Source organism: Carassius carassius, chromosome 3, assembly GCF_963082965.1.
Source record: "Carassius carassius chromosome 3, fCarCar2.1, whole genome shotgun sequence".
Taxonomy (NCBI): domain Eukaryota; kingdom Metazoa; phylum Chordata; class Actinopteri; order Cypriniformes; family Cyprinidae; genus Carassius; species Carassius carassius.
This window is the reverse complement of record NC_081757.1, coordinates 16,622,794-16,635,974: the sequence shown is the minus strand read 5'-3', so window position 1 is coordinate 16,635,974 and position 13,181 is coordinate 16,622,794. Positions and strand designations below refer to the sequence as shown.

The 13,181-nt window shown below is 36.1% G+C and overlaps 1 protein-coding gene across 1 annotated transcript in view; it reads left to right on the top strand.

Annotated features, from left to right (window-relative positions):
• The window catches only part of nfatc3a (nuclear factor of activated T cells 3a), a 72,678-nt gene that overhangs the window by 29,853 nt on the left and 29,644 nt on the right, over positions 1-13,181 (top strand). The window contains exon 4 of the mRNA XM_059531642.1: positions 11,248-11,447. Within this exon, the coding sequence (XP_059387625.1) occupies positions 11,248-11,447 (200 nt within the window). The remainder of the gene's footprint in view (positions 1-11,247; positions 11,448-13,181) is intronic.

Below are 13,181 nucleotides of genomic sequence, written 5' to 3'. Positions count from 1 at the left end.
CTAAAATAACACTGGTGTGAGAGAATGTGTGTGCGTGAATATGTTTACCTACAGTCCCCCGGTTTTCTGTTGCTGCTTTTATTACTATGTTTTCATCCTGAGACAGAAGAATCTGTCCTGTGCATCTGTGCATTTGTCTTCGAGGTTCAATGTGTAATAGTGTTGTCAAAAAGACCCGGTACTTCGGTACCAAGTTGGTCCTAAAAAAAATGTAAATGTGACGGTACCAGGTTTCTCTAAGTACCGGTAGTACCGAGGCCCGTTCAAAACCGGTTCAGCGCTATGATTTCCGCGAAGCAGGAAAGTTTGTTTGTAGGCTCTAGTTTGTTTACTACATAGACTGAAGCGCATGATGCTTGCATTCATTTCAGCATCTGAGCTTCAGAGTTCTGTCTCCATCAAGCAATCTGAACTTTTCAGTTCATCTCAATGGACGCACAGCGCACCTGTATTTGATGCTCTGTAAACTCTTTGTGAAGGCGCACGACTCACCGTCGCTTTACTGATAGCGCGGTTTCTCACACATGCAAAGAGAGAGCGAGTGAGAGTCTTACCACGCTGAATCGACATGCTATATGTAAACTATTCTTTGTTGTCTTCTCCTGTCAAAATAATGGAGTTCATTTAGAATTATTCATATTCATTTTCGAAGCAGAAGACACACCGGTTTCTCCGGTAGTGGGCGGAGCTAATGCGCAAATGCCAATTTCATTGGCTGGCGCTGATCTCTTACGTCCCTGTTTTGATTTCAGCAAATCATTTTGACCAAACGCAGAGAACGTGATTAATATTCATGAACTCAGCAGCTCATCAATTCATAGTGCATTGTATATACATTAGTATGATAGTAGAATTAGTAGTAGTATTATATTTAAATAATAATTAATATGATCTATTATAGGGCTGGGCGATATATCGAATATTAGCGATACTATCGGAATAATTTTGACGACGATGTACAATTTGAATATATCGGGAATATCGAATATTTCAAATTCAAGCATACTTTCCCAAAAGAACGCGCCAAATGTCCAAAAAAGGAACCTTATATATTTATATATAAGAAATAGCTATGTGCTTCAGCAACTAGCTCCCCATCTAAGAGGGTTTTTAGTGTCAGTAAGAACATAGTTTCATGCCACAGAGCTTCTCTTAAAACCACAGACAGTTGACAGACTTGTGTTCTTAGCTTAAAAACTTGTTAAAAAATTAAAATAAAATACTTATCCCAGTTGCATAGTTTAAATTGTGAATTGCATGCACTAAAAAGTTGACAGAATGCACTTTCTGTAACTGTTACTTAATTTGCACTGCTTCAGTTACATATAGGCCTACATGTATTCATTAATAAAAAGCAGTAAGTGATCTCTTGGTCTAGATTTTTTAACTGCTTAAATTAGCTGTTTAATCTAAATGTTTTTTTTTTTTTATGGGCAAAAGAAAATCATGTTTCTATTTTTTATTATTTAAATGCAAACATATCGAATATCGTAAAAAATTTGACAATATCGAGATATCATTTTTTTTTGTATATCGCCCAGCCCTAATCTATTACTATTTTTTTACAGAAACCCTCAATGACCAAAAATATCTTAAGCATCACCACCAGTCTTAAGTTCAGTTAAAATGACAAATATGCATTCATTAGGCCTAAAAGTTAATTTTTACATAAAGGCATTGTGCTAGAAATATTACTATTATTTAGTAAAATGTATGTTATACTGCTACTACTGTTGAAAAAATTTATAAAACTTTATATTTTAAAGAAATAAATCACAATATTTCTTCCATGTTTTAATTTTAATAGCAAATCCCCTTTATTTACCAAAAATAAAATGTGTTTAAATTTCATAAATTAAAAGACAAATTAAATTTGGGTGAAACTTGTTTACTGTTTTTAATAATTATATAACTTGTAGAAAAACTTTAAACACAATTGTAAATGAGTATAAAGAATGGCATTGGTTTTATTTTTAGTGCTAAAAAGTTTTTTTTTTAAATTAGCATATTTTTGTGTTTTGCTTTGGTACCGAAATCGGTACCGAGAACCGTGGATTTTCACTGGTATCGGTACCGAATACTGAAATTTTGGTACCGTGACAACACTAATGTGTAATAGTTCATGTGTAGAGTTACGAATAGGCCAATTATGTGGATGGTGGACCTTACACGGGTCATGAGGTTACAGGAAGGTTGTGAAATTTGCATTACAGGGGCATGAATTGGCTAATGTTACAACCAGAAACGCACTCCAGTTATTGTGTGAGAAATCAGAGATGCGATTTGTGGTGAAATCGAGAAATGCGTGCGAGTGTATCTATCAGTGGTGTGTAAGTCAAGCTGCCATAACAGAAGGCTGCGGATTGCAGCATACAGTAGCCAGACAATCACCAGCAAAACAAAGTGACAGTGTTTACTGCTAGTGTTTGGACTGGGCTAATTCACAGTTCAGAGATCTATGAGGAATGCTGTGTAATGCCCTACAAACCTCGCTCGCGTCTCGCTCTCTCTGGGTTCACTCTTAACCAAAATGTTGCTAGGAGATGTAGACGTTCTGAACCCATCTGGCCTAGACTTTCCTTAATGTAAATGTGTGTGTTAGAGATCACGATTGAACTGGTTAAACACAAAGACACATACAAAGGGCAGAAGAGTTTACATTAGCCGTAGGATCTGTTCGTGTGTTTTATTCTCAGAGAAAGTCACTTGTACCTTTCACCCAGGGCATTTATGTAGATAAAAAGGCTCAGTGGAATCAACACACATGATGGAAACCAGCTTTATGAAAAATAAATTACCCTGTGTTTTTACAAGAAAAATGGTAAAGGAATATTCTGAGTAAACTCTATTGACAGCATCTGTTGCATGCTGTCAGTTATCACAAAGAAGCAAAGTCTAATGGCAGCTGTACAGGAGAGGTTAAAAGCAGAAATGCAAATGATGATTTTGACTTGGGACTGACAGGCTGAAGAGGTTCTAACCTTTTCCTTACAAGCATGTAGGGATGATCAGCCTGTCAGGCAGTAAGAGGGGCAACCTTCTTCCATTCTGGTTATGGGTTACCAATGGCTCTGGAGAAATTAGTTGTTTATGGTTTTCTTGTGCAAAAAAAAAAAAAAAGAATACAAACTGCAAAAGGGCCCTAAATTGTTTATCACTCTATTTTTTTCCATGGTTTTGAGATGTATAGAAATATATTTTAATATTAACATTTACATTTATGCATTTGCTTGTAGATGCTTTTCTTTCCAAAGTGACTTACGTTGCGTTTAAGTTATACATTTTATCAGTTCATATAGGGCTGGGTGGTATGAAGGTATATAACATTACCGTGGAAAAAAAGCATCTATAATTAGAGTGTTTGCTCTATTGTGTATTCCGCGGTATGCAAATGTATCTGCGTAACATAGTACTACTTTTATATAAACCCTTGAGTGATACAGAAACATTCATGACTGAGACAATAAAGTGGGACACACTTGACCAAGTTACTAAGTGCTATAAGCATTGTAAAAGAACTCCATACGGTTCTCACGCTGACTGACACAAACACATAAAGCACACATTTAGAAAGCCCATCTATCAGAAAGCATTTGATCATGAATTTGGGAGATGTGTTATGTTTAATAAACTTAAGTGCAATAAGAACCAAAAAAGAACTAAATTCCCTGCTTGCGTTGACTAACACAAAGCTGAAGCATGCACACTGACAGCCCCTCTATAAGACAGCACTTAATCGCAAAAAACAGATCTCTATCATGTTTTATTGTGCTGGAATGGTCCAATACACGTACGCACAATTATGTCAAAATGCCCATCGTGTGGAGTATTTATGAAAACACAGTTGGTTATGTATTAAATAAATGTAAACAGCTGGGTGAAACTGGATATGTATCAGTGTATTGGATGCCTGCAGTTTGTCTTAAAGGGACAGCAGTCTAATTTACCTGCTGCTATCTGTCATTAATCATTTTAACCACACACTGCACTTGACTGAATCACTTTTGGATCTTTAATAAGAATCAGTTCATTACAGTTAAGACCATGCAGTGTTGTATTTATAAACTCTTCAATTTCTGTAATATTTTTTTTCATTATTTTTTATATTTAGGCTACTGTAGCTAAAAATTTAAGTTTATTTCATATTTATTTGTTCTGTTGTGTTCTTCTTTTAAATATGAAAATAAAATATAATATTTCTCATGCCGTGAAATCAGATTTTTGTCTTTTCATCCACCCCTAAGTTCATGCATTCCATGCTCTACCATTTAAGTTACAGGAATGCATTTCATTTAATAAATTTTAAACATTATTTCTAGTAATCTTCCATTATAAACGTGTTACATTTACATGTGCACATACAGTTTTAACTTAGTATCAGGCTTAGTATCAGATAACCTCATTGTGAAAAAAAAGATGGCTGACCTTAGTGACCCTCAGACCTCACGGTGGGTGATTTTCATTGCTGATCATAGATGTTTGTTTACTGTTAAAGTTTTGCTCGCAATGTGCTTGTCTGGGGAGCAACCCTGTTGTCTGTATACCCTTAGGAGTGTACGACTGTGTGTGTATGGCTTTTGTTGTTGTACAGGCTAAAGAAAAACCCATCAGGCTGTATCTGATGTGGACTGAAGAGTCAAGAGTAGCATACAGCACAGTGAGAACGGAGGGGGTGAGAGAAGTACACATCACGGGAGATGTTGTACTCAATGTATACAGGTGTTTATATCTGGATGTGTTTGTGTGAGAGTCGTAGCAGTCCTTTCATACATGCTCTGTGTGTGTATATGTGAGAGAGAGAAAGCATGTCTATTGACCTTATTTAAACAACTGCTTGCCCAGCCTCCTGGGTGCTCTCCATGTGTATACCTCTATTTTTCCCCCTTTACACTCTCTCTCATTCACACACACACACACACACACACACACACACACACACACACACACACACACAGGCATATGTTGTGTAAACACTGCATCGGTGAACAGACTTCTTGCTGTGTCCAGTAAGCACAGAGAGCATGTCAGCACGAGTCCATGTTTCGAGGCCAGAGGCCACAGTGTGTGTTTGTGTACGACTGTTTATGTGTGACCTTGAGTCTCCTCCCCACCCCCTCAGGCTCAGGTTTACCCACACACACACACACACACACACAATCATACCCCTGCATGCACACACACGCACCGGCTGGCCCTCACCATAGCAACCACAGAGCAACACAGGGAAACAACTTGCCAGCAGCGGGTTGGAAGGAGAGAGAGATAGAGAGATGGAGAAAGAAGAAGGAGTGGAGAAAGAGATTGAAGAGAATAGGGGAAGGAGACGTGAAACTTGAAGGGAAATTCAAGGTTTAGAGGGTGTGTAAAGGGAGTCAAAGCATGATGAAACATGCATCCTCAAGTACGACAGCACAAAACGTGCCACTTCCCACCAAAACATGCACTGCACATGCTTTGTTATACTTTAGGCTGTGCCCTCCTGCTGTTTTTATATGGCGTTATATGTGTGCCTCATTCCTGAGCGAGTAATTGTAAGTTTTGAGCTCCGAGAACTATATTTTGCAAGCACATTACATTATATTTTGAACAGAAATTAACAATCGCAAAAAAAAAAAAAATTCGTTTGAGCAAAGAAAAAGTTACTCAGGTGCTCTCTCACGAACTTATTCTCTGCGCTCCTGTCAAGTCCCTCCCTCTCTCTCTCTCAACCTCTTAATTTTTTGCGCGCTCAACTCTTGACACACGCTCGCTCAACTTACAACAGCTTTACAAGTGTGCCACAAAATCAACCAATCGAAAATTAAAGGTCAGTTGTGATTGGCTGTTTGTCTCCAATCAAATCGCTAGTAGAACCAAAGCCCGCCTGGTCTGTGTACGTTTTGATCATTTCATTTCCTATTTAGAATTCAATAACGAGAAATGGCTCTTTTATTTGTCTTTTCCATTTAGTTTAACAAACGAAAAATTAGTTTTTGGCTCGATTTCTTATTTTGTCGTTTGGGGTTTACAAATCGGGTTATGGCTTCAATATTCGATTCGCACTTGTGGGCGGCGCTTAAATGCTGCTTTCATCTGATTGGTCGAATCGCTCCGCCTTTCGCTCGGTCTTTTCATTTTTTCAGACAGAATAAGAGTCAGTACGAGTGGGGCACTGTAATGTCTGAAGCCACCACTCACTGTTAATTAGCATAATATTTTAATCTGATATTGCTGGACACATAATTCGTCTTGCTGCGACTTGCAAGTCACCCCTTTAAATTATTTCTAGGTTATAGTATTGTATGAATATTGTCCCACTGTAAATACAGTGCAAATAATTCTGTCTCCTTGGATAAAAAGTGGAAATAAAAATCAATAATAGACAAAACAGTTCCATGATAATATGTCTGTAAAATTACTTTAAAAGTAATTAAAGCCAACATATATTTGAACATTATTATTATTTATTATGACAGTAATTGACACCCACTAGAACTTTAATTTTTCACCAAATTCAGCTCAGATCTTCAGACTCGTCTGACTCGTTGCTGTATAACTGGTCAGACGTACCTTCCCAAGAAACCCCTAGTGACTTTTGTTACCCAAGCAATGAAGGCCTAAACACTTAATTTCTACTAGAGGGGGCGACAGGATTTCTGTCTACATTATTTTAAATGACAAATAAATACATGAATTTCATGTGTACTGCCATGAATATACAAGAATAAACTTCACACTTCAAGCTGTAAAACTACTTAAAACTTCCCATTCTGGCTTTTTCAACCTACCTCCAAATTTATTTTAAGATGTAGTTTATTCATTCTGGTTTATGCATTTAATGTTTGTCCATCTGGAAATTTTATTTTTCATAAGCTGTATATTTTAAGATGTACTAGGTTTTGATAAATCACATGCACTGAATGTAAAGAGCTTTGAATTTTTTTTTTATATATATATATATATATTCGTTATTGTATTCTAAAAAGGAAATGAAATAATCAAAACGTACATGAACCAGGCGGGCTTTGGTTCTACTAGCGATTTGATTGGAGACCAACAGCCAATCACTATTGACCTTTAATTTTCCGATTGGTTGATTTTGTGGCACAATTGTAACGCTGTTGTAAGTTGAGTGAGCATTTGTCAAGAGTTGAGCGCGCACAGAATTAAGAGGTTGAGAGAGAGAGAGAGAGAGAGAGAGAGAGAGGGACTTGACAGGAGCGCAGAGAATAAGTTTGTGAGAGAGCGCCTAGGTAAACTGCATGGGAGGGGTTATTACTGCACATTATTATGGATAATAGAAAACAAGCAAATACATTTATTGGGCACAGAATCGTTTTTTCTTTGCTCAAACTATTTTTTTTTTTTTTTGTGATTGTTAATTTCTGTTCAAAATATAATGTAATATGCTTGCAAAATTTAGTTCTCTGTGCTCAAAACTTACAATTACTCGCTCAGGATTGAGGCACACATATAACGCCATATTTTTAGACCATCTGATTCTGTGTTTCTTTTAGCCCGCACTGCAATCAGAAACAGTTGGAATGAGACGTCTTTATTTAGTCCTCAATATGAAAGGCAACCCAGGGAGGCTATTTTTGCCCCGCTAGCTTTATTCCAGCTATGGGACATGTGACTCTTCTTAATGTCAGCAGTTTAATATAACCAGTGTCAGGGAAGGGAGGTTACAGGAGTGCAGGGACAGTCATCTGGTGAAATTTCACACAAATGCACACTGTGGATTTCTTGAGCCCTGCAGATGTGATGAGAGGATGGATGAGAAGAGGTTTTTTCTGTGAGAGATGCCACAATCACTCTTTAAAGAGTCTTGGTTTTTAAGCTTGTTTGTTTTCTGTTGTCCATCCGCAGCACACCTCTCCAAGTTTTTATTCGGGATAATAAGCAGGAATGGAGCAGGGATATAGTCACTTCACAAAACGTTGTCATACAAAACACTAATGATGTCTCTTTCCTTGAAAAATGAATCACTAAATCCACAAAACTCTTTATGACTAATTGTCATTTTGAAAGTGGCGGGGGAAACAGCTTTAACACATGTACGGTTGCTTTCAAAAGTTTGGTCTCAGTAATTTTTGAAAAGAATGAATACTTTTGTTCAGCAAAGGATGCATTACATTGATAAAAGTGACTGCAAAAAAATGTAATGGCTGCTGAAAATTCAAAATAAATTAAATTTTTAAATATAAAAAAGTGAGCGAAGAAGAAAAAGAAAGAGTGCAGTTTTCTTGCTGAGCAACAGGCCTTCAGAAACTCCTCGAGAATGTGGCGCCATGTTGCTGCTCTAAATGTCTTGAAACTGAAGCCGTGGCAGTGCTCTGAAACTTTGCTGAGGCTGCAGCATGTTCATGGAATTTCCAAAAGTCATAAATGTTCATGGCCTGATGTATCATCTTGTAAAGTCATTTTACATTATAGTGCATCATACTGACCGTTAGGGGTTTTAGATACTTAATTTTACAGCATTCCAGATTGAGTTGAAGCTATCTGGTGACCTTAAAGTGAACATGAAATCAGAATTGACACTGTTTACTTTAATAATACATGCTCCTGGTTCTATTGTGCATGATTCATCAGTGCTTTTTATTCTAAACAGAAATGTTTGTCTTTATAATCTTTCATCAAATGTAATTACTGGCTCCATTATGCTATGAAACGTCTACTCTTCAGGATCCAGTCAGTTCCCACTATTGAATGTTTTGTTTTACTCGGTCAGAAATATATCATAATTTGGAAGGAAAATGGATTGTGAGTGTGGTTTCATGTTTATTTAAATCATATCATAACATCAATAAAACGGTAGAGGAAAATTCACCTTTTGACATTGGCCAGAGTTTGCAAATTAGACTGATTGGGATGAATAAGCACTATTTAGATGTATCTTGCACACTGTGCAAAACTAGAAAGCAACCATTCAAAAGTCTGGAATCAGGGAGATTTTTTTTTTCTTTAATAAATAATTTAATTCAAGAAGGATGTATTAAATTGATGAAAAGTGACAAAACTATAATAATATAAGCAACAGGACCGTTTTCAAGCTTAGTAATAATCTTGCTAATAAAGACTTCTGGCTTTTAATGGTAGTGCAAGTTGAGCTAATTTTTGTGTGAACCTGGCAACCCATTTCACACACAAACACACACACACACACACAATGAGAACTGATTGTCCAGTAAAGTTTGCAGCTGTTACCAGGGGTGGTAGACATTCACCACTGAAATAAATCTTACATGTACATGGTGTTGGCAGGGTCATGGTTCATTTAAGTTGAGCCCTTCACCCTTTTTAGGTCTTGAAGAATAAACATGACCTCCGCTTCTGAATCCCCTGCCCTCTCAATGCACTGACCCAGAGCGAGCTCATAAAAATATAGAGTGCAGTATATTCAGTCCTGGAAAAAAGGATGAGGCAAAGCTTTCATGAAGACTGAGCCATAATGCCCCATTTAGCATTTTTTCTAAAGTAGTCTAATTTAGTTCCAAAATACGGTAACCATGGTAATACATTACAATATGTTCAACTGATTACATTAGTAAATGCAGCATGAACTAACAATTAACAACAAATTGTTTTGCAGAATTGTAAAATCTAGGTTAATGGTTTTTTAAATAATTAAATAAAAGATGAAAAACTACTATTCATTGTTAAATTATGCTAGTTCAGAATACATTAGTTAACATTAAATAATAAAATTTGTTAAAAATGTATTATTATATCCAGAAATTAAATCAGTCAATGCCAAAAGGCTTTTTATTGTTATTTTATGTTAGCTATTAACCTGTACATATAGAAACTTATTGTAAAATGTAACCATTAATATTTTGAAACTAAGCATAGACTTTTGGTTTAGTAATTTTCTCAGTGACGCATGTCTCCAAGTGCAATAAAACCATGCTGTCCTGGGAACTACATGAACCAAATCCCACCACCATCCAAGTCTTCCGTTGTTCCCTGATTCTCTTTTCCCCACCGTCTATTTTTTTTTCCCTTTTCCACAAATATCTGGCTCTATTCTCAAGATCCGTCAATTTATATGTGAAGCATGTTTTTCTCATTATTGTGTTGCTGTGGTTGGCTTGGTCCTTCCGTTACCTGTAAGTTGGTCATCTCTCTCTCCGTCTCTCGTTTTTTTTGCTCTCGTTCCCAGTTTCTCTCTCTTTTGCTGCATTGGGTCAGTGTTTGCCAAGCATAACATTTCAACAGTAGAGAGATTGTTAGGAGCCTGTGTGCTCAGCCTAAGTAACACCCTCCCACACACGCATGTCAGCGGAATAGCTCCCCTCCGTTTGTGAACTCCTCACCTGTCTGGGAAGCGTATTGGCAGGTCAAACATGTGTACATACTGCTGGATGGGGCATTGCACCGCCACACTGACTCCCTGTGTCTGACTGAGGTTTGCATCGGACACCCTGGTGTGCATCACCAGGAAGGAAAATGTTTTTCTGAAAGCTTTTTGTTCTGGAAAAGACTTAAGCGGCTCCACAGAATGTTGTGTTGCATCTCATTATTCACATTTTAATGGGTTTTTCACTTCCCTATTTCCATTTTCAGTAGATGAAAGTCTTGTTTATACTATTTTAGCAGCAGAAGTAGAATGTCTTTCATGGTTTTGTTTTTCTATTCTCACCTTTCAACCCGCTAATTTTTTTTTTCCCCTTTAATTCGGTTTTTGTGTTTTTTCCCTCACTCGTGGCTCGAAAACGTGTCTTTATGTTTCTGTCTGGATTTTAATTACTAGCTGGAGTGTGTTGTGAATTCGTCTTGGAAAAAGTGGGCTAACGTGTGATATTAATGTGCATGGATGAGGATCTGGGAAGTAATTGCGCACATGCAGGGTTCTTCAAATGGAATCGCATTGGGGGAAGTAATTGTCATGCAAATTGGCCTTTGACGTAGTGGATGTCCAGTGCTTCCACATCAATATAGCCTGTCAAAAATATCTGGTTTTGCTACTAAGTGATGCAGGGATGACCATTTTGTAGGCCAACCTGGAAGTTACTATCAACCTTGGTTCCTTTTAAAAAAAAAAAAAAAAAAAAAAGCATTTTGGATCATTAAATTAAGATCCAGTCATATTCCCGTTATAATTTATGTTATGCTTCATATAATTGTTTCTCATAGCAGTTAATGTTGTCTATTTTAAAGGACCTAAATCAAGGGCCATTAAAAATCCTGCTTAACAACAATTAACTTTTTTATTTTCATGGCAATAAAAAATGATAGTGACTCACCTCTTCACTTTTTTAACAGCTCGTTGGCTACAATGAGAAGCCAGTGAACCTGCAGATGTTCATCGGGACAGCCGATGACCGTTATTTGAGGCCGCATGCATTCTACCAGGTTCACCGCATAACAGGAAAAACTGTCGCTACGGCAAGCCAGGAAATTATCATCACCAGCACAAAGGTTCTCGAGATTCCTCTCCTTCCTGAAAACAATATGTCTGCCAGGTACCTGCCAACAGGTCTACACTTCAACATCAATCTAGATTCTCTCTCTCACACACACACACACACACACATAAATATACATTTGTTTTTCTATTATGGTGAGGACTTTCCATTTGACTTGTGTTTTTAATATTGAATATCCCCCAATCTACCCATCCTTAAACCTTACCCAAAACATTTTTGCATTTTAAAATATGAATTATTTAGTTCAGGATGATAAAGCTATTGTCCTTGTGGGGACTGTCAGCTGCTCAACACAGTGTAGATGGTTTGAAGTTAAAGGAATTTAATCATCACAATGTAGTGAAATATACAGAAACTCTAGAAGCCATATTTCCAAATAGCCAAAGATAATGATATTTAATATGGTTACTAAACCTAACCATAACTGAAAACACTACTGGATTTGGACATTGGGACAGTATTGGATATTGATTAAATAGGAGTCTTTTAAATCATGAGAAACTCTTCACGTCATCACAAGCTGATTTTTTTTGTGAGAGAAGACCTTTTCAAAAATGTGTCATTCACAAGTGGAATGAAACCTTTACACACACACATACATCAGCATACATTATCACATATATACTACTGTTCAGAAGTGTGGGACTAGTAGGATTTTTGTCATATTTTAGAAAGGAATCTTGTGCTTACCAAGCTTGCTTTCATTTGATCGTTATATAATATTATATCTTTACTATATAATTTTCAGTCTTAACTGTCACATGATTCTTCAAAACCTTTTTAATATGCCAATTTGGTGCTCAAGAAACATTTCTTATTATAATTGTTGAAAACTCTTATGCTGCTTAATAATTTAGCAGATACTGAGATACATACTTTTTGTAGTATTCCTTCATGAATACCCTATAGTGAAAAATAAATAAACTAAAATTGATTTGAAATACATTTATTTACTACTCATTTACTACAAATACATTTACTTAATTATGCGTTTAATAAAAAATACCCTGCAATTGTGATTTAAGTATACTTGACTTGGAAGTCATTTTTTGCTTAACGCACTTTAATTGTGCTGAACTCCAACTAAAGATTTACTGAAGTTTATTTGATTGTGCTAAAGTGGAACTATTGCGAGTATACTTCAGGTGCACTTTAAATGTCTTATATTGGCTGATATTATTGAAAGATCATACAGTCCTCATCAATAGTGACATTAAAACATATTTTAGGCTTAATATTAAGACATGAGAATTTTGTACAAATAGTACTTCAAAAAAAGTTTAATTATAAGTTTTTTATTAGTAAGTCGAGCGAAGTGTCAGTAAATATGTTAACAGATGTGAACTATACTTAGTATGAAATGTAATTTTTTTAAATAAGCTACTTTTTTTGTAAAAGAACAGCAAAAATTTGACAACTGTAAATGTCGCAAATCTAATTAAAAATGGTTGCATTCTTGTATTCATGTGGAACAGAAGAAAATCTTGCTGACCACAAACTTTTAAACAGTAGTGTAAATTGCAGTTATGTTTCATTAAATGTACAGTATTTATAGAATAGGAATGTTTCTGATTGAAAACAATAATATCTGCCTTTTTTAATAAGCACAGCTTAAACTTTTAATTCTGTGGCAGCTTTTAATGTGCACTGCAATTAAAAATATTCCTTTTTGTTATCAGTAATTTATTAACTCCATAATGAAAAGAGTATAAAACGAATACAAATGACTAGGAGCGATTAGAAATCATTTAAAAAGCTTTGCTGGATAGT